Below are 22,552 nucleotides of genomic sequence, written 5' to 3' on the forward strand. Positions count from 1 at the left end.
TGTACAGTAAGAGAGAAAAAATGCAACAGTAATGGCAGGTTGCCCAGTTATGTTCAGAGATTTCTTTTAAATCACTGATTTTGTTTGTTGTGACCTAACTGCCTCTCACATAACTGACAAAACATTGAGGGCTCTCACTACTCTCTCTGTCACTTCAGTGGACATTGGGCTGAGTCTTGCTGCACTATGGTGATTTTTCTCATCAAAATTTGTAATATCTTAAGTTTAGGGTCAGTTGTAAAGTGAAAGTTAGGCACGATCTGTTGGGCACGATCTGTTGGGCACGATCTGTTGGGCACGATCTGTTGGGCACGATCTGTTGGGCACGATCTGTTGGGCACGATCTGTTGGGCACGAGCTGTTGGGCACGAGCTGTTGGGCACGAGCTGTTGGGCACGAGCTGTTGGGCACGAGCTGTTGGGCACGAGCTGTTGGGCACGAGCTGTTGGGCACGATCTGTTGGGCACGAGCTGTTGGGCACGAGCTGTTGGGCACGAGCTGTTGGGCACGATCTGTTGGGCACGAGCTGTTGGGCACGAGCTGTTGGGCACGAGCTGTTGGGCACGATCTGTTGGGCACGAGCTGTTGGGCACGAGCTGTTGGGCACGAGCTGTTGGGCACGATCTGTTGGGCACGAGCTGTTGGGCACGAGCTGTTGGGCACGAGCTGTTGGGCACGATCTGTTGGGCACGATCTGTTGGGCACGATCTGTTGGGCACGATCTGTTGGGCACGATCTGTTGGGCACGATCTGTTGGGCACGATCTGTTGGGCACGATCTGTTGGGCACGATCTGTTGGGCACGAGCTGTTGGGCACGAGCTGTTGGGCACGAGCTGTTGGGCACGATCTGTTGGGCACGAGCTGTTGGGCACGAGCTGTTGGGCACGATCTGTTGGGCACGAGCTGTTGGGCACGAGCTGTTGGGCACGAGCTGTTGGGCACGAGCTGTTGGGCACGAGCTGTTGGGCACGAGCTGTTGGGCACGAGCTGTTGGGCACGAGCTGTTGGGCACGAGCTGTTGGGCACGAGCTGTTGGGCACGAGCTGTTGGGCACGAGCTGTTGGGCACGAGCTGTTGGGCACGAGCTGTTGGGCACGAGCTGTTGGGCACGAGCTGTTGGGCACGAGCTGTTGGGCACGAGCTGTTGGGCACGAGCTGTTGGGCACGAGCAATTGGCAACTCGTCATAGTGGTATAAGCGGTGGCAAAACCGCAACAAAAGCAAAATTTAAAATATTATTTCCTTCAAACAAAACTTTCTTATCCTCCAGTTACAGTTTGTAGCAAAATGAATGTAAGCATCCCTTGGTATTCTTTTATGCTCTCGTTTGTGTTTCCATACCAACTAATAGTCTTTGGTACTTCTACCTACAAGAAAACTGTCATTAAGCAATGGCAATGTTGTGTGTAATGCTGTGGAATAGTGTAATGTCACGTTAATACTTCCTTTAACAAGACTCTGATGAAAAGTGGTTTTGTGTCTCCTTCAATGAACAGACCAATAATTATTAAACATGTGATATGCTGTTTGCTGTGTTGATTTGTTTTTGCAAATATTGGTGATCATCAGTCACCCAGTTATTCGTTCAAGGATATGATTGTTGTTCCTTTCGTTAATTCTCTCACCTACCTGCTTCCATATAATCATTATTGGCGGCTCAACGAAGCTAGTTGCATATCTGAAGACGTCAATATGACTTACCTGCTGGCGCTTTTGTTTTTAATAAAATTAGAGTTCAGTCGTCAAGTGTAATGTGTATAGGAAGGAAAGTCAGTTCCTTACTATTGAAAAGGTGCATAAAGTCATTCAAAGGGTTCGTTATATAATGGTGAAGTATTCCTGTGCTGAGATTCAGTGCAGCTTGAGGTGCTAAGGTGCGACACGCGTCGCGCTCGTGAGATTGTAAGTTGCTGACAGCACAGCTGACACTACGGCTGCGTCCGTTTCCACTGGCTCGGCGGCATAACTGGCGTTCACGATGGGTCCGTTCTTTTGCTACGCGTGGAGTTTAGTCTCTCGGTACTGTCACGAAATTTCCTTCCAGAATTATGTTGTCCACGACAGTTCTGCATGGAGGATGTTCTTTTCTAAGGGACTCTAATAACTTCAATCGCTACAGATCACAAAACTATCGCGTTCCAATTCTTTTACTTAAACACTCTGTTCTTCTAAAATTTAGGTAACTGGCAGGTGCGATGGCATTCCAAACACAACTCCTTGGCTAACGCGTTTCCCACACAGGGGTCGTTTACAGGATAGATATAGCGACAAATTCCGGCTTTCTTGACGTCATATGGATCCATATATTAACCGTGGTGGTGATAAAAGATAGCCAGAGATCGATCTGAAATTCCAACGTTTGCTAATCCTGATGGTTTAGACAATGCGCACCAGGAAAAGTTCTCTCTCACGATTTTGTTCCTTACTGAAACTTCAGGTAGACAACAAAAATAGATTTCCATCTTTAGATGAGACTAATAAAATCTGTAGGGCAATATTAAGCTGTTGAATTTATTTCTACAACTATCACTTTAGGTTCGTTGTTTAAGCTGCAACGTACGAATGTACGAAGGTGTAGCGTGGCTGACGCACTTGGCGTGCAGGGAGAATGGATGGTGGGAGGAGGGGCGAGGGGAGAGATGCAGATGCTGCACGCGCCAAAGACAGAGGCTGTTGGTGGGGAAGGGGGAACTGCAATGACCGCTCTCTCTCTGCAGGCTGTATGGCGGGGAGGGAAGGAAAGGGGAGGGAAGGGGACCGCGTCGCCAGCTGACAGGGAGGGGCGGGGCTCGGAGCATGTGAACAGCTGTAGACAACAGCGGTGGTATTTACACGACTCATTCGGTGGTATTTTATATACAGAAATACGTGGTACCAAAAAACTTACCTTGTTGTCGGTTCAACATTGCATCATGAAAACAATAAAATAGCACTTGAGGAAGACTCCTTTTACTTTAGAGTAACCTACACTCCTGGAAATGGAAAAAAGAACACATTGACACCGGTGTGTCAGACCCACCATACTTGCTCCGGACACTGCGAGAGGGCTGTACAAGCAATGATCACACGCACGGCACAGCGGACACACCAGGAACCGCGGTGTTGGCCGTCGAATGGCGCTAGCTGCGCAGCATTTGTGCACCGCCGCCGTCAGTGTCAGCCAGTTTGCCGTGGCATACGGAGCTCCATCGCAGTCTTTAACACTGGTAGCATGCCGCGACAGCGTGGACGTGAACCGTATGTGCAGTTGACGGACTTTGAGCGAGGGCGTATAGTGGGCATGCGGGAGGCCGGGTGGACGTACCGCCGAATTGCTCAACACGTGGGGCGTGAGGTCTCCACAGTACATCGATGTTGTCGCCAGTGGTCGGCGGAAGGTGCACGTGCCCGTCGACCTGGGACCGGACGGCAGCGACGCACGGATGCACGCCAAGACCGTAGGATCCTACGCAGTGCCGTAGGGGACCGCACCGCCACTTCCCAGCAAATTAGGGACACTGTTACTCCTGGGGTATCGGCGAGGACCATTCGCAACCGTCTCCATGAAGCTGGGCTACGGTCCCGCACACCGTTAGGCCGTCTTCCGCTCACGCCCCAACATCGTGCAGCCCGCCTCCAGTGGTGTCGCGACAGGCGTGAATGGAGGGACGAATGGAGACGTGTCGTCTTCAGCGATGAGAGTCGCTTCTGCCTTGGTGCCAATGATGGTCGTATGTGTGTTTGGTGCCGTGCAGGTGAGCGCCACAATCAGGACTGCATACGACCGAGGCACACAGGGCCAACACCCGGCATCATGGTGTGGGAAGCGATCTCCTACACTGGCCGTACACCACTGGTGATTGTCGAGGGGACACTGAATAGTGCACGGTACATCCAAACCGTCATCGAACCCATCGTTCTACCATTCCTAGACCGGCAAGGGAACTTGCTGTTCCAACAGGACAATGCACGTCCGCATGTATCCCGTGCCACCCAACGTGCTCTAGAAGGTGTAAGTCAACTACCCTGGCCAGCAAGATCTCCGGATCTGTCCCCCATTGAGCATGTTTGGGACTGGATGAAGCGTCGTCTCACGCGGTCTGCACGTCCAGCACGAACGCTGGTCCAACTGAGGCGCCAGGTGGAAATGGCATGGCAAGCCGTTCCACAGGACTACATCCAGCATCTCTACGATCGTCTCCATGGGAGAATAGCAGCCTGCATTGCTGTGAAAGGTGGATATACACTGTACTAGTGCCGACATTGTGCATGTTCTGTTGCCTGTGTCTATGTGCCTGTGGTTCTGTCAGTGTGATCATGTGATGTATCTGACCCCAGGAATGTGTCAATAAAGTTTCCCCTTCCTGGGACAATGAATTCACGGTGTTCTTATTTCAATTTCCAGGAGTGTATTTGTTGTTTAACTTGGACGTATTTATTCATGTTATTATCATTGTGTGATCATTTAGCAAAACATCCATGTAATAGGGCGTATTGCAAAGGACAGGTAGACGGCAGCATACAGTCATTGATCTACTGGCAGTTACGAAGGCGTATTACTATCATGTTTTTATAGTAAAGCATTAATAGCTGTGTTTGAGCACTATTCCTAAAGCAACAGGTGAGGTGTGAATCCATTTATCATATACAAGAGTAACTGATTCATAATTCAGCGTATACTATTGGCAAGTACAACTTTCCCCTTACTTCTATGATTAAGAATATTTGTGTTTCTACTTCTCGACTGCTACGATAACATTACTGGAGACGTTAAATGTCAGAGGACAAAATGATTACATAACTTCAATCTCTTCCATTAACATGTGACATCATAAATTCTATTACCAGTTACCAATGGTTGCCAATTCTTATGTCCACTTATAATTAACATGCACGAATTAATTAAAGGTATAGTAATGACGGTGTTTTTCGTCAATTGGTTCTCTTGCTGCATGCAGGACTTTTCCAACTATTTACACACCATTTCAGACCTACTCCCTGCAACGCAAATCATAGGGGTTTGACCTTAGAGCATATCTACGTTGCTGTCTAGGCGGTTGTATTACCTTCTTTCTTGCTTTTTTGGGTGGAACTACTGGCACATTAGCCCCGGTTTCACTGTTAGGTGGGGGTGGCTCGGGTCCTTTATACGGTTTCAATCTGTCAAAATGAATGATCACTGTGCGTTCCACTAACTGAATTTCCGCATTTACTGGTGAAGTAAGCTGGATGATACGGTACGGTCCTTCATAAGTAGATGTAAACTTTTTGGTTCGTCCCGTTTTTACTACTGGATTGCTCAACATAACTAGGTCTCCTACCTTGTACTCGGGCAATTTTGCTTTTTGATTACTGCTCTTTAACTGTTGGGTGGTGGATCGGGCATTGTTCCTCTTACTTTTTTCCAAATGGCTTTCAGACGTCGAGCTAGACCTTCCACATCTCTGGATTTAATTCCAGGGGGCAGTTTGTCAATTTCAAAATGCGAATTAATAGGGCGGCCATATACTGCTTCATAAGGTGAGTACCCTGTAGCTTCATGGACGCGGCTGTTATATGCTGACGTGACGTATTGAACATACCTGTCCCAGTCAGAGTGATGTTTATGAACATAGTAAGACAGCATGCGCATAACGGTGCGGTGGACTCGCTCCAGGCGACCGTTCGCCTTTGGATGGAACGGCGTCGTTCGCCACTTTTTAATTCGCAATAACCGACAAACTTCGGTAAACACTGCAGACATGAAATTCGTACCTTGGTCTGTGAGTACAGCTTCAGGGCTTCTGTATGGTAACACCAAATGGGTGACAAAAGCATGCGCTACTGTTTCAGCGGACATATCTGGTATAGGAATGAGAATCAAGAACCTAGAGAAATGATCTATAAGGGACTGAATATACCGATTATTTTGGGGGCTCACAGGGAAAGGACCGACAATATCTGCTGCTACTACTGCCCAGGGATAAGTGGATTCTGGTACCTGCTGTAAAGGCACTTTCGTTCTAGGTGGCAATGACCTCTTAACGCAAGGTAGACAATTTTGTATATACTTTTGCACGTCTTTCCGTCTTCCTGCCCAGAAATAACGGGCGGCTATTCGGCAATTTGTGGCACGAAGGTCGTTATGACATGCCTGCAGGCTATCGTGACTTTGTACGATAATCTTGGAACGTAATTCTTTTGGGATTACTGCCTGTTTACCCAAGTGGGTCTTTCGATATAAAATTCCATCGGCAACGGAAAACTCAGGCAAAGCCACATATTTCTGACATTCGACGTCTCTTTGCTGTGCTTCCCTTAATTCTTCAATAGAAACGTCATTAGCTACGTTCACTGACTTTTCGGCTTAATGCGTCGGCGTTTTGATGCAACTTGTTTGTGTTTGTGTTTCACCTCATACTCAAATTCGCTCAATTTCAAAGCCCAACGAGTTAGCCTACTACTAGGGTCTTTTAAGCTCAACATCCAGTGTAACGCGGCGTGATCAGTGATGAGAGTGAATTTTCTCCCATACAAACAACATCGGAAATACGTTACACCAAACATGAGTGCTAGAAGTTCCTTCTCAGTTGTGCTGTAATTTGACTCTGCTTTATTAAGCTGTCGAGACGCATAACCAATTGGTCGTTCTTCGTCATCTATCTCTTGTGACAGGATGGCTCCTACAGCATAATCTGAGGCGTCCACTGACAGTATGAATGGTTTTTCAAAATCTGGGTACACTAGTACAGGGGCTCTAGTTAAAACATGTTGAATTTGTTGCATAGCTTTATCACATTCTTTGGTCCAAATGAAACTAACTCCTTTTTTCAATAAATTAGTCAGGGGCTCAGCAAGGGTAGCATAATTATTCACAAAACGTCTGTAGTAGTTTGCAAGGCCTAAAAATGACTGTAGTTCCTTGACATCTGTCGGTGTTGGAAATTCCTTTACTGCGGTGGTCAAACGGGGGTCCGGTTTGATACCTTCTCCACTTATTATATGACCTAAATATTGTACTTGTGACTGGGTGAAAGCACACTTTTCTAATTTTACACCCAAATGAGCTCCTTTTAACCTTTGCAAAACATCCCTCAGTCTTTCTGCATGTTCTTTTATTGTTTTATAAAAAATAATGTCATCTAAATACACCAAGCATGTTGTAGGTTTCAACCCATGCAGCAGCAAGTCTGCAAATCTTTGAAAAGTGGCAGGGCGTTTCTCAATCCAAATGGCATCCTTACAAATTCATACAATCCTGTAGGTACAACAAATGCAGTTTTATGGCGGTTCTGGGGTGCAACAGGGATTTGATGGTACCCAAAACGCAAATCAAGGGTGGTAGGGGAAGGTGGGGGAATTACACGCATATGGGTAATCCCACGCAGGCTGATTTATGCAGTTTGAATGGCGCAAGCTGTTCCCAGTTCGTGCTACACCCTGCCGGCAGGAGTAACAACTACTATGCAGCTTACGCCAGCCATTTTCCAGTGGCATTGTTGGAGCAGTGAAGTATTGTTTATTTTCGGCGTGTCTTGTGTAATTTTGGTCAGCTGTATTTTGCAAGGTAAGTGCTACTATAAGTTGCTTTAATGTAATTATTGCGTATCAACTACTAACCCTAGATGAAACCTTTAATTTAATCGTAGATTTGTCCCGCTATTTCAGTTAGGTGCCGAGTTATGCTTAGGTTAGTCATTGAACTTACGGTGGGGTAATGCCACGCAGCTGCTGAAGTGCGTGGTATTCCCCCTTGCAGATTATATTTTCAATACTAACGAGTTTTTTTTTTTAAATTTCAGATGGGTAGATATTATAAAAGAAAAACCCAGAAAGCAAAATGGACACAAGAGGAACTTTGTAAGGCTCTTGATGCCATGAAAGCTGGATGAAAAATAAGAGAAGTATCAAGAGCTTTCAGGATTCATGAAGCTACACTGATAACGAGAATGAATGTTAAAAATACCGAGGGTCCAAAACTTGGAAGAAACCCAACATTTTCGACTGAACAGGAAATTGAGATTGGGGATGATGTTATTACAATGGCCATGCATCCAGCTGCGAAAGATTGCAGAGACTAACAACATTGCAAACAATTTTGATAAGTCATCTAGGTTAGCTGGAAAGGATTGGCTAGCTCTATTTTTAAACAGAAACCAAAGTATTAGCATGAGAAAACCTGAAGCAACTAGCATTAACAGAATACAGGCATTTAATGAAGAAGAGGTTAATGCATATTTAAAAAATTTAGAACCTGTCTTTGAAAAATATAAATTTAAAGAGGGGTGAGTATTCAACGTCGATGAAACGGGCATAAATACTGTACAAAAGCCCGACAGAATTTTGGCTCCTAAAGGTGTTAAAGAAACAGGTGGGGCCACGTCTTGGGAAAGGGGAAAAAACGTGACTGTGATATGTTGTTTCAGTGCTGCTGGTACCTACATTCCCCTTATGTTTATCTGCCCCAGGAAGAGGATGTCAAATCTCTTAAGTAAAGGTGGACCAGTTGGAGCAATATATGGTTGTTCTGTGAATGGCTGGTCCAATGAATCATTATTTTTCGAATGGATCCAACATTTTCAGAACAATGTAAAATCAATTATTGATGACCCTGTGCTGCTGATTTTAGATAATGACAGCAGCCACATTTTGCTTGATATTTTTCAATTTTGTAAAAAAACATTCTATTGTCATGGTAACCATACCTCCACACACTTCTCACAACCTTCAACCACTAGATGTTACATTCTTTTCCTCTTTGAAATCGGCCTTCAATCGTGAATGTGACATGTATATGAAGTCACAGGTGCATCAAAAAATTACACCATATGAGTTAGCAGAACTTTTTAATAAGGCATATATTAAGGTCGCTACCATGGACAAAGAGCAGTCAGGGTTTAAGGCATGTGGGATTTGCCCTTTCAATCCACACAAATTTCAGCATGATGACTTACAACAGTGTGAGATCTTCAGAGATGTTGTCCTTGAAGATGAAGAGGTTCTGAATGCAACAAATGGAAATGAAGTGGTTGCATCTACAAATGAGCCATATATCCCCAAAAGGAATCGAGAACAGATTCCTGGATCTTCAGCAGAAGATGTTCCACTTCTAGTAGGCCTAGAAGAGGTCACAACAACATCAACTAAAAGTGCATGTGTCAAGCACGTAAGTGTATTTGTCATATCTCCTGTTCCAAAACAAAAACAAGTTCTTCCTAAGGCGAAACAATCCAAGGGAAAGCCTAAGGGAAAGTCAGTGATCCTTACAACAACTCCAGAGAAGAATAAACTGCTAACAGAGTTATCAATAAAGAAACAAAAAGAAGCCATGAAAAAGAAAGCTGAAAGAAACAAGAAAAGAAATCTTAAGGATAAAGCAGATAAGTGCAGAAATATGCAACTTAAAAAAGTCTCAAAGAAGAAACAGACATTATATAAGAAGAAACACCACTAAGAAAGTGAAAGTAGCAGCGACGATGACCTAAATCTGGACTTGCAGAACATTTGTGATGTCGATGAAATGAATGATGTTGATCCATCGGCGATTTCAGAAGATGTGTGTTTAGTTTGTGGAGAGTCTGGGAAAGGTGGAGAACTATGGTACCGATGTATTTCTTGTAGCAGATGGAGTCATGAATAATGTAGTGGCTGGAACACTCCAAAAGTTTACAAGTGTGATCTTTGCTGTATGAGAAAATACTCTTTTCACACCAATAAAAATGTAAAAAACGAAAATTATAAGAGATGTTTGTAGAATTACTTTATTTCGTTCTTAAATATACTGTTTACTATTTGTAGTAACTAATAAGCAAATAAAAATAGCAATTATTGTACATTTCTATGGTTTGTTTGTTTTACGTGTTATTACCCAGTACTTTGCATGTCATTACCCTCAGGGGTAGGGAATACCACGCATTTGCACTTTTTTAATTTTAATGTTCAAAATTAAGGTACTGTTTATAACTATTTACAGACGATTGGAATATGTGGAGAAATGTACATTGTAGGGTATGTACTTATTTTCGTAGGTTTTAATGACATAACGAATGGTTCACATCGATTTTTCTGTAGGTGCGTGTATTTCCCCCACTTTCCCCTAAAATACTTACAGTTGCTCAATCGGTCCAATGTTTCATCAATGCGTGGTAACGGATATGTGTCTGGTGTCGTTACCCAATTTACTGCCCGCATACCGACACATAGGCAATGAGCTTTCTCCCCATTTACTGATTTCTTTGGCACAACGACCACGGGAGACGCCCACGCACTCGAGGAGGGTTGTATGATTCCTGCAGCTAATTGCTGCTGAATCGTATCTTCAACTACAGACTGCAAATGATATGGTATACGGTAAGGTTTTTGTGCAATTGGCCGAGCTTCTCCGGTCGGAATTTCGTGCTGAACCAAATCCGTAGCTGGTAGAAACTGCCTCTCTTCAAACCACCATGAAAATTCCTCTAATACTGGCTGCAACATCCTTTTCTCCTCACTGTTTAAATGACCCAACTTCTCTGCTAACTGACTCCTTATCATCGACGCGACATATCGCACTTCTCTAACTGAACATTTCTTTCTTCTCCTTCCTTTCTCATCTTTATCTCGCTGCTTCTCAGCTCCTCTTATTTCCTCAAAAATTAACTGTCCATTGGCTACAACAGTACCCTTCGGTATCACAACATATTTTACACCAAAATTATCTATACATACTGGTATCGCAAAACCCTTCTGTCTCCTCTCCGGTCGGCAGATACGTCTCTTTATATGTACTGACTGACGATCTAAAACATCATTCTGGGTGAGCGGATCAACCAGAATGTCTGTCTTAGGCTGTTCTTGATTTTTGACGTCTATCCAGAGAATCTTTCCACTTCCGCCTTTTATCCTCACAGGGTCAGTGGTTTTTATCGCCCACATCTGCGGTTTTATGGGAGACTGTGAACGGCGCCTTTCGCAGCTCCCTCACGTCTGACGGGGGTGCTCACTGACAAATCGGTGAATTGCTTCGCCGAACTGCACAGTTCGTGTTCGATAATCCACTATCCCCTGATAACGGAGCAGGAAGTCATTCCCTAGTATGATATCAAATTCACCCTTCTTTAGCCTTACTGCTTCCATCCTCTGATTGTATTTACCCTCGTCTATTTGCAGATTCACTACACACGAACCTGCAGGGACAATTGCTTCCTCTCCAAGGCCACTGATATGGTACCGGGGTGGCTCTAACACCCTTCGATCATTTTTCTCCACAAACAATACACTAACTTGAGCACCAGTATCAACTAAAATTCTAACTAATTTGTTCCCGAGTACGCCAAATATACTAATGTGTTCCACCTCTTTACATTTTTCGGTCCTAACCGGGTGTATTATTTTTGTCGGGGGCGCGGGTGGGTGGCGGAACCTGCCCCCCAAACGTTTCCCTGATTCGACCCCGCGTTGCGGCAGAGACCGCGCATCTGATAAGAAAATGGTGACTTTTGGGGGAAACATTATTAGCATGACCTACTGTCTGGCAAATAGTGCAATACGGCGTGCAACAGCGCATTGCCGTATGGTTGGGCTTCCCACAACGCTGACAAAATACTTCTTTTGCTGGGACTGATACTGGGTCCGGCGGGCGTGGTGCGGCAGCGCAAAAACGCAACACTTCTTCGCGTAACATTGCCAAACGATCAGCTTCAAACACAGAAGTGGGGGAGCTTTGATTTCTCCTCCGATGCGGGGATCAATACCGCGAACAAATGCATCAATTGCACGCGCTTCGGCTTCTGAGCCCAAAATTCTGTTTTCACTGGCATTTTCGCCTAGCTTATAGGTACGACAAGATACTGCTCGTAAGCGATCTGCAAAGGCATCAAAATCCTCATTAGGCTTCTGCCTAAGGGTTGATAATTGATCTCTGTAATATCTGGTATCGAAATAATACGAAGTCAATCCGCGGGCCAATACTTCAAATTCGTGCGTATCACGCAATTCGTCCATCGTTTCTATAAACATTCGAGCTTCCCCTGTCAACTTCAGTCTGGCTACATTGACCAATAGATCGTCCTGCCAGGCACACGTGTGACCCACATCACGAATATTTTGTAAGAACATAGCCACATTTTCGTGGGACTTCGCAGAAAACGTGGGGATGAAATCAGCCGCAGGAAAATTGCTTAGAGTCGCCATGTTAGCATAAATTGTGGCGTTTGCATTAGAGACAGAATTATTGTTAGTTACCTTTGTTTGAGCATTTGTTACAGGGGTGGAGCTTGCCACAGGTATGGAAGTTCGCGCACTAACTTCCAGCGTCTGTTTGAAGACGCGGTTTTGTCCGAGTAGCTCCTTATTTTGTGCGAATAACTGGCGCATTTGCGCATTTATGGCCTCGAGCGGGTCTTGCGAGGCACGTGCGTCTGCGGGGGTATCCCGTTCCGTCACTCGTGTTCCTATTGGCATGTTTACAAACGTATGGGACGCTAGTGACCAAAAAAAAGTAATGATTGTTACAAAAAAAGGAGGGCCACAAAGATTCTCAATCCAGCGGCGGAATATCGTCGAAGCTATTGCTGAAAGCATCGCGGCGACTTACGTGGCGATGGAGGCGGTGCGACGCATTGGTGGCGGCGACGGCGTGGTGCAGTGGCTGCGGCGGGCGACAGCGGGCGCCGGCGGCGTCCGGACCATCGGGCGGCGGCAGATGTGTTGGCGGCGGACGGCGCTGGCTCGGCCGGTCGGCGATGGCGCCAGGCCCCGGCGCGTCGGTGACAGCGGCGGCCGGCGGTGGCTGGCGCGGCGGCGGAGGCTGGCGCGGCGGCGGATGACGGCGGCCGGCCGGTCGCGCAGCGCAGGCCCCTCGAACTCGGGCAGCGGGCAGCGCGGCGGTGGCTGACTAGCGTGGGCTGCCTCGCTGCAGCGCGCGCCCTGTGCGTGTTTAGTGGAGCAGCCACGGCCCACATGGAGCAAACTTGGCGGCCGGTTGGCACATTCCATGCGCGAAGTGTACGGCGTCTTGCCGGAAATAATTTTGTATAGCGACGATGTCACTACGGGAACGTATCCACACTTCTGACACCAGTTGTACAGGATGGGGGTATGGGCAGGTGGTGGGCGTTATGGAATAAGTGTAATTTTTAGAGAAGGCCGTTTATTGGCTAAAGCGTGATGAAAGGGGCTACATAGGCCTAGGGAAGTGAGGGTGAGCCAGAGCTTACAGTTTGGCGAACATTGTTTGCGAAGCTACCGAAAGTTGTTGTCTGCCACAACTAAGTCCAAAGTGCCGCAGCACCGGGAGAAGCGGGAGATGTTCACTGCTACAGGGCGTGCATCCGACTCGTGGATGAGCAAGAATACAAGAGAGCAAGCCCGGCAACGGGCGACCGGAAATGTTCGACGCACCACGCGGCTTCCTCTGCCCTGATTGGTCAGGACCGAGCAAACCGTGCGGGCGGCATGGAACTTTCCGGAGCGTTGCCTCGTAAGCACATGAGAGAGGCGCGTGATCAAGGTGCCCTCCCTCGGTGCTGTCTTCCTGTTACTAGACGATGGGATGAAAGAATTTACAGGCAGCTAACACTGCCGGCCGTGGCTTGGCCGCAATGGAAAAATGAAGTTACTGGTTGGAGGCTCATATAATAAAGTAAAATCCCCTATTGTCTGGCTCATCCTTTACAGATGATTCTTTTCACCAACAGTGTTAGGTGCATCCTTCTTCTGTTACTTCCCTTTTGGCTATTTCTCCATCTGCTTAAATACATGCTACCTGCCACTTTACCAACCTCGGCTTCTTGCGGCAGTCTGTGTTCACCCCAGACTTTGTAAGAACAGTAATCCAGATTTGATCTGTTGCATAAATTTCTGAACCTTCGCACGGAACGTAGCAATAGTACATTTGCGTACACTGATGGCCGTCAGACTGACTGTGGTGTCACGTGTGCCTTTCTCATTTGCATTCACAAATTTCGGTACCAGCTTCCAGAACACAGCTAAGTTTTTACAGCAGAGCTCTTTGTTCTGTATCAAGCCACGCATTACATTTGGCAACACAGGCTTTTCAATTGTCATCTGCTCCAGTTCTCTCCTATCCCTTCAGATCCTCTGTGTGCTGCACAAGGTCCGTCCCTTAGTGCAACTGGTTGAAGAAAGCTTCCACTTGCTCACTCTTTATGGAGCTACTGTGATGTTTGTCGGTACCTTGTCATGTTGGTCTAATGGGAAACGCAGCTTCTCTTGTTGCTGCCAAGGCAACAGACTACCTCAGCCTGCTAGTTCTTCCATACCGTCTGATGATCTCTGTGTTGCCATCGGTCAGCAGGTGGTACCCTTGGGCATCACCACTGGTCCCCCCCTTCATGGGAACAAGCTCCAGGAAAGTCCAGCTGCTTGTCATCAGCCTTTGACACTTCGCCATTTCCTGACAGAATTCCCTTTTTTCAACCACTTACGTTCTCATTTATGTTTGCTGCCTGAGTTATTACCCATTTTAGCGAAAGCTGCACAGGAGGATGACCCTGTCTTACCTGTCGTCTATCGTAGCAATATGGCAAATGACAGTTAATATTTAGTTCAAGACCTCTGTTGTCTCTATGGGAAATTTTATGCAACTTTCTCCACAAGGAATTTTTCAGTTTTAACTGTCTCTCTTCTGTAGATTCGACTTAACGTGCACTTACTTTTAACTTATTTTTTGTCTTAGTTTTCAGGTACTGTGACATGGGCACATATGACCTTAGTTGTTCTTGTGCCCTAGAATAAAACAAATAAAACAATCAAATCGTTAAGAACATACTTGATGGGGATCCTAAAAACAAATTCAAATTGAATTTCACGAACATTTCAGATGTGGAACCCTTTTGCAGCTTTGGCTGGACTCCCTTTATGAGTGCTGACAGGAAATGCACAATTGGGTTCTTTAGAAGTGAAACAGTGTTTCTTCATATATAAGGAACTATTGAACTCAAAGTGTCAATGACTTAGTGTGAAAAACTGAAGTGATTTGTGTAATCTGATATAACAGAACCATGGAAATGTGGGCAAAAATAGTTAATGTAGCTGATGTAAATCAAATAAAGTGATTCCATTGGCATCTTTTGATCTGTATTTTCAGAACCTTCTTGCCCCTTTGTTGCCATAACTTATGGCTTACAATCCTTCTACTATAACCATTTTTTAGGGGAAGAATAAAGGACAAATATGTGAAAGATGTACTTGGCTAAATGACATACTTAGATAATTTAAAATTAAAATAGTTCATAAACTGCAATAAGATATTTGTTCTATTACATTGTAGTGGCAAAATTGAGCAAATTGGAATACATTTTGCAATAAATATTTAATTATTAGTCCTTTGCATTTTAACAATGACAGTATTGCTGAACACCCTTGAATTCTCTACATAACAGTTCCTCTTGACACATGCACTGACAACTAAGAGTTTATTATAAATCAGCATTGTACTGTAAGTGACAGTTGCATGGCATTAGATTGTTAGCCATCTGCCTCCGGGCCACCCCTCTTACAGACTTTCAGGAAAACCAAGCAGATCTATGCTTATCTATCTTACTTCATCATCATAGTTGGACTTGTAGCAATATAACTGATTTCAACTGTGAGTATTGTCTCTTTAATGAATAATATAAGATGATTTGAATTACTAGCACATTAGTAAATCCACAAACCATTAATTCTTACTGCAAAAATGCTTTTAGTTTGTATAAGTTCTTAAGCTTGGATATATTCATTCAATGGTGTCATGTTTCTCTAACTAAGACTCAAGAAATTGAAATTCCTTTTCAAACTTTGTGAAGAGGTGGGACATTGAAAGACAGCAAGTACCATCATATAAAATCAGTGTCATTGACAGGGTATAGCTCTTGTTTTCCTGCCAGATCTCTCACACTACCAGTTTGTCGTTTTGCTCCTCCATTTGGCCTCCTGTCTCTCCTCTGCATTCTGATTCTCATCTGAGATCATGAAAACTTTGTACTGCCTGTCCCAATTTGTCATTGGCATTGACTCAATTTTTAATGATGATGTCAAAATTTCATTTATATTTACTGATTTAGCCCATATGAAGACTGCAGGGTTGTCTTACTGACCTCCAAAGTGGGAGACAGTGCCACTTTCTTCCAAGGTTGTCCTCAGTGTGGCTATTGTGTGAGGATGAACACTGTGAGCAGCAACATACCTCCCAGCAGCAGGTCGAACATGTTCTTTTATGGAATTCATATTGATGTTCAAGCTAACTGACTATTTGCTAGATTGCCATGTGAAATGTATATCTAAGTGATGAGCCTCTTATGATTGAATTTTGTTGCAAGAAGAATGAAATAGTCACCTACTGCTCCAGTGTAAACTTAAAGGTGGACTGTGTTGTGTCTTACAAAATGTGGAGTTTCAATGGAGTAATTAAAACACAGTAGGATAGAAGAGCTCATGTCAAAGAATTGGATAAGTAGTTCACTGTGACTTTCCATATTAGAGCACAGCATTGCACATACACCTAAAATTAAGTAGCTTGTCCCCAAGTTGCCCTGGAAAGGAAAGTTGCTACTCACCATATAACAGAGTTGCTGAGTCACAAATATAACTGGTTATAGTAGTTACAGGTACTCCTTTTAGGGTATGCAGTACTGTAGTCCATTGTAACACAAATGAATATTGACAAATACTTAACACAGATTTGTGTTTGCTTTTACTTCCAGTTCCAAGAACATCTACCAGCGAGGGCAAGCAGCTGTTTTTTATGCCGTGAAGTGGTGGGAATTACAGGGACTCCCATGACTGCCCTCACCAACACCAGCAGAATTAGCCTCAGCCAGAGGCTGGCTGAAATTATACATATGTGTAACATAGAAATTGACAGAAAAGCAATGCTCTGTGAAGCATGCTGTTCTGAAATTAATGAGGTAGATGAAAAGGAAATGCGAGTAAAGGAGCTTAAGAAATCAATTATACTCCGTGTGCTCCCCAGGGACCCTGATTATGGTAAGCACTGCAGATGTTCCACAAATGAGTCACATTATCTGATTTTTAGTGTTTATGATAATTTTGTCTTGAAACAAATTATTGTGATTTCAGCACATGGGAAAGGGTGGGGAGGGGAATGGTGTGATCATTATGGCTGTTATGGAACATTGAGAACCCTGCTATTTTGGTGGAACACCTTGCTTATTTTGAAGGTTCATAAATGTAAAAGACTGAGAATCCCGTTTTATTCAGTGATTACTTCAATTTTAAATTATAACTAACAGCAGGAAGAATCCTGGAGATACTAAAAGGTATCAGATAGACTATATAATGGTAAGACAGAGATTTAGGAACCAGGTTTTAAATTGTAAGACATTTCCAGGGGCAGATGTGGGTTCTGACCACAATATATTGGTTATGAACTGCAGATTGAAACTGAAGAAAATGCAAAAAGGTGGGAATTTAAGGAGATGGGACCTGGATAAACTGAAAGAACCAGAGGTTGTACAGAGTTTCAGGGAGAGCATAAGGGAACAATTGACAGGAATGGGGGAAAGAAATACAGTAGAAGAAGAATGAAAGGAGAAAATATAAAAATGCAGTAAATGAAGCAGGCAAAAAGGTATACAAACGTCTCAAAAATGAGATCGACAGGAAGTGCAAAATGGCTAAGCAGGGTTGGCTAGAGGACAAATGTAAGGATGTAGAGGCTTGTCTCACTAGGGGTAAGATAGATACTGCCTACAGGAAAATTAAAGAGACCTTTGGAGAGAAGAGAACCACTTGTATGAATATCAAGAGCTCAGATGGAAACCCAGTTCTAAGCAAAGAAGGGAAGACAGAAAGGTGGAAGGAGTATATAGAGGGTTTATACAAGGGTGATGTACTTGAGGACAATATTATGGAAATGGAAGAGGATGTAGATGAAGACGAAATGGGAGATAAGATACTGCGTGAAGAGTTTGACAGAGCACGGAAAGACCTGAGTTGAAACAAGGCCCCGGGAGTAGACAACATTCCATTAGAACTACTGATGGCCTTGGGAAAGCCAGTCATGACAAAACTCTACCATCTGGTGAGCAAGATGTATGAGACAGGCGAAATACCCTCAGACTTCAAGAAGAATATAATAATTACAATCCCAAAGAAAGCAGGTGTTGACAGATGTGAAAATTACCGAACTATCAGTTCAATAAGTCACAGCTCCAAAATACTAACGCGAATTCTTTACAGACAAATGGAAAAACTGGTAGAAGCAGACCTTGGGGAAGATCAGTTTGGATTCCGTAGAAATGTTGGAACATGTGAGGCAATACTGACCTTACGACTTATCTTAGAAGAAAGATTAAGAAAAGGCAAACTTACGTTTCTAGCATTTGTAGACTTAGAGAAAGCTTTTGACAATGTTAACTGGAATACTCTCTTTCAAATTCTGAAGGTTGCAGGGGTAAAATACAGGGAGCGAAAGGCTATTTACGATCTGTACAGAAAACAGATGGCAGTTAAAAGAGTCGAGGGACATGAAAGGGAAGCAGTGGTTGGGAAGGGAGTAAGACAGGGTTGTAGCCACTCCCCGATGTTATTCAATCTGTATATTGAGCAAGCAGTAAAGGAAACAAAAGAAAAATTCGGAGTAGGTATTAAAATCCATGGAGAAGACATAAAAACTTTGAGGTTCGCCGATGACATTGTAATTCTGTCAGAGACAGCAAAGGACTTGGAAGAGAAGTTGAACGGAATGGACAGTTTCTTGAAAGGAGGATATAAGACGAACATCAACAAAAGCAAAACGAGGATAATGGAATGTAATCAAATTAAATTGGGTGATGCTGAGGGGATTAGATTAGGAAATGAGACACTTAAAGTAGTAAAGGAGTTTTGCTATTTAGGGAGTAAAATAACTGATGATGGTAGAGAGGATATAAAATGTAGACTGTCAATGGCAAGGAAAGCGTTTCTGAAGAAGAAAAATTTGTTAACATCGAGTATAGATTTAAGTATCAGGAAGTTGTTTCTGAAAGTATTTGTAAGGAGTGTAGCCATGTATGGAAGTGAAACATGGACGATAACTAGTTTGGACAAGACACAAATAGGAGCTTTCAAAATGTGGTGCTACAGAAGAATGTTGAAGATCAGATGGGTAGATCATATAACTAATGAGGAGGTATTGAATAGAATTGGGGAGAAGAGAAGTTTGTGGCACAACTTCCCTAGAAGAAGAGATTGGTTGGTAGAACACGTTTGGAGGCATCAAGGGATCACCAATTTAGTATTAGAAAGCAGTGTGGAGGGTAAAAATCGTAGAGGGAGACCAAGAGATGAATACGCTAAGCAGATTCAGAAGGATGTAGGTTGCAGTAGGTACTGGGAGATGAAGCAGCTTGCACAGGATAGAGTAGCATGGAGAGCTGCATCAAACCAGTCTCAGGACTGAAGACGACCACAACAACAACAACTAACAACATAGAGATCAGAACAAAGCAAAAAATCCTTTTGTGGTTTTCCAAAACGTTTTATTGTTTTGGTACCCTGGTTGGAGACAGTAAGAAAATTATGAAACATGTCCAGTGAAATGTTCTAAACAGCATTACTCTTCTCTGATTTTCATAACATTTACTCATGTTCTCCTAAATCCAGAAATTTAGGTGTAAAGAAAACCAAATTCACAAGAGATGGCATGCAGTATGGCATATGAACTACAGAATTCTTTATACTGTGCACCTAAATGTGTTAATCATTGGCCTAGTTCTTTGCAACCTTCATCAGAAACAGCTTTATGAGGACTCGTGTCTTTGGCACACATTGCAACACACTTCTGTGTTATACTATTGTTTATTACTTCCAGTATCTCTGAAGGAGCTGCGTCAGTGTGGGTTTTATCACAAATGTGTTGCTTTAAATTAGTGGTTCCTGACTGGAAACACAATAACACACACTGTATATGTGCAATATGTACCTACTAGACTTGATGTTTCCATCCATAACCAATCAAAATGTACTCTATACTTCACTGATTAGATCCCCCCTATTTACTTCCTCGATGTGTATGCATTGATTCCAGTCTTACTCCTCACTGCATTGGCTGTCTCATGTTGCAAAATTATTTACACATAAATGAGAAGACATTGCTGGATGTAGCCAAGCACTATAGACATCCTGAATGTCTTTGGAGTGAAACATTATCGAGGCCTGATGAAAGAAATTTGACTTCTATTGCAATAGCGCATTGAAACACCTGATTAGTGACAGATGAAAATTTCTTTTGTACTCTGGGTACCAGTCTGGTTCTTTCCTAACCCCAATCTCCACAGTAGTGTACCCTTGTATTAGTCTTCTTTGCTTGCAGGTCTACTCTACTCCTTCGGGATATCTGACATTGCAGTGCATTTGGACTGAAAGGCCAATATTACATCAGGCACGAATATTTATAAAAGTGTGGCATCTGTGCCTTTGGATTTTTGTTTATTTATTTATATAGCATCCAATAGATCACACATGTGATATAGGATTTGTCATTTGATTACATGTAACACATAACAACACATACACATAATAAATGGACAAACATATGCAAACAACAAAACAAATTATATACACATAGTACATAAGTAGTGGACAAGAACTTATTACAGAAAAACAAAAGTACGTGCTCACAATAAACAATTATAGATCATGAATTACGCTTTATACACAAAACGTATTACGGATGTTTAACAGATTTTTTATAAGTACCATAATTATGAAGTTGAAAACATAATTAAATTAGTTTGAATTAAAAAAAAAAAGTACAGGTTTCAATCCACAGTCTGAGACAGGTATTCATTTACACCGTAGTAGCATTTTTACATCAAGTATTTTTTTACTTCATGTTTGAAATTATTTTTGCTTTTAAATTCTTTAATTTGAGATGAAAGTGCCTTTAAAAGCTTTATTCCTAAGTGGCTAACATGTTTCTGACTTCTAATTTTTGCTACATAGGGAATGTGGAAGTCTCTAGAATGCCTTGTATTTTGATCATGGTAACTTGAGTTGGTTTGGAGATCGCAGTTATTTTTACTGATCATTTCCAGGCATTTAAAAATATATATATCAATGGCATTGTCAGTATCTTTAGTTGTCTGAATAAGGGTCTACAGTGAGTTTGTGGTGGGCTGTGTTTCATGATAAGAATAGCTCTTTTTTGCATAATAAAAATGTCATTTAGTCTTGACCTGGTTTTTCCCCAAAAACTTATGCCATAGCTTGCAACTGATTGGAAATAACTAAAGTACACTGCTCTAATGCATTCCTTGCTACATGCCTTTGATATTATTCTTATGGCATAACATGCTGAGCTAAGTTTCTGAGTAAGATATACACTGTGTTCATTCCAGTTTAAATCTTGGTCAATTTGCATTCCCAGAAACTTTGTGGTGCACACTTTTTTTATTTGTGTGCTATCCAGGATAAGGGACATATTTTCCCCTTGACACTTGCTTCCATACTGTATAAAGTTTGTTTTCTTTGTATTTAATGTCAGCTTATTTGAGTAAAACCATTACAGTATGTATGAGAGCATTTTTTCTGCTGTAGTACATAGTGATTCTTTTTATCACTAATTATGATACTCGTGTCATATCCAAATAGTAGAATTTTGGCTGAGCTGTCTGGAGCCTGTATATCATTGATGTAAATTAGAAATAACAATGGGCCCAGAATGCTGCCCTGTGGAACACCTATTTCTATTTTTTTTTGGTTCAGATAGGAGTTTAAAATTGTGAAGATTGTTGGATGACCTCAGCTCAACAACTTGTGACCTGTTTTGCAGATAAGATTCAAACCATTTTTTAACAGTACCCCTGATGCCTATTGCCTATTGCTTCAAATTTCCCTAGTAATATTACATGATTCACAGTATCGAAGGCTTTGGATAAATCTCGATTAATTCCAGCAACCTGTTTATTTGACTCCAAATTTTTTACTATTTCTGTTGTGTAGTCCAATATGGCTGTTTCTGTACTGTGCCCTGCTCGAAAACCATGTTGACTCTTATTTATTAGTTTGTTTTTCTAGATATTTTGTAACCCTGATTATCATTAATTCCTCAAGTACTTTGGAGAAGGCTGGGAGGACACATATTGGTCGGTAATTTTCTATTTTATGTCTGTCACCATTTTTGTATAGAGGTATCACTTTAGAGATTTTAAGTCTATCCGGAAATATCCCTTCACTAAGGGACAAGTTTGCTATGTGCACTATAGGTTGGGCAACACATGGAGCAATTTCCTTAATTTTTGATACAGGCACATCATCCAACCCAGAGGACATTTTGGATTTCAAGCATTTAATGACTTTTAGAACTTCATGCTCATCTGTTGGGATTGCCATCATGCTGGTATTTACCATTGGAGTCGTCACTGTTGGTTGTTGCTTAAATTTACTACTTAAAGTAAGGGGAATATTTACAAAATAATTGTTTACATTGTTTGCCATGGCATCTTTTTCTATGGGGATATTTTCATTATTTTTAAGATTGATTTCCTGTTCTTTAGTTTGACCCCCAGTTTCTTTTTTTTACCATTTTCCTTATCATTCTGGACTTGTTACAAGCCTGCCTTATTAATCTATCATCACTTAATAATTTTGCTTTACTATTAATTTGCG

General features: G+C 42.8%; 1 protein-coding gene across 1 annotated transcript; it reads right to left on the reverse strand.

Annotated features, from left to right (window-relative positions):
- Positions 1–249: 249 nt before the first annotated feature.
- On the reverse strand, positions 250–16,149 carry LOC124803472 (TRIO and F-actin-binding protein-like). Its single transcript, XM_047264663.1, has 3 exons — positions 16,128–16,149; positions 12,757–12,987; positions 250–1,100 (listed from the first exon to the last, which is right to left on the reverse strand). Exons 1-3 carry the CDS (start codon positions 16,147–16,149, stop codon positions 250–252), a joined length of 1,104 nt encoding a protein of 367 aa, XP_047120619.1.
- Between the last annotated feature and the right edge of the window lie 6,403 nt (positions 16,150–22,552).

The sequence above is a fragment of the Schistocerca piceifrons genome, chromosome 6 (assembly GCF_021461385.2).
Source record: "Schistocerca piceifrons isolate TAMUIC-IGC-003096 chromosome 6, iqSchPice1.1, whole genome shotgun sequence".
NCBI lineage: Eukaryota > Metazoa > Arthropoda > Insecta > Orthoptera > Acrididae > Schistocerca > Schistocerca piceifrons.

Bases quoted from the DNA above. Each gene is read 5' to 3' on its own strand.
- LOC124803472 (XM_047264663.1), bottom strand. From the start codon at position 16,149: ATGTTCGACCTGCTGCTGGGAG. The intron at 12,988-16,127 runs GTATGTTGCTGC...ACGTTCCCGTAG, and splicing joins GTTCGACCTGCTGCTGGGAG to TGACATCGTCGCTATACAAA. The intron at 1,101-12,756 runs GCCGCGCCAGCC...CGTGCCCAACAG, and splicing joins GCCGGCCGCCGTCATCCGCC to CTCGTGCCCAACAGCTCGTG.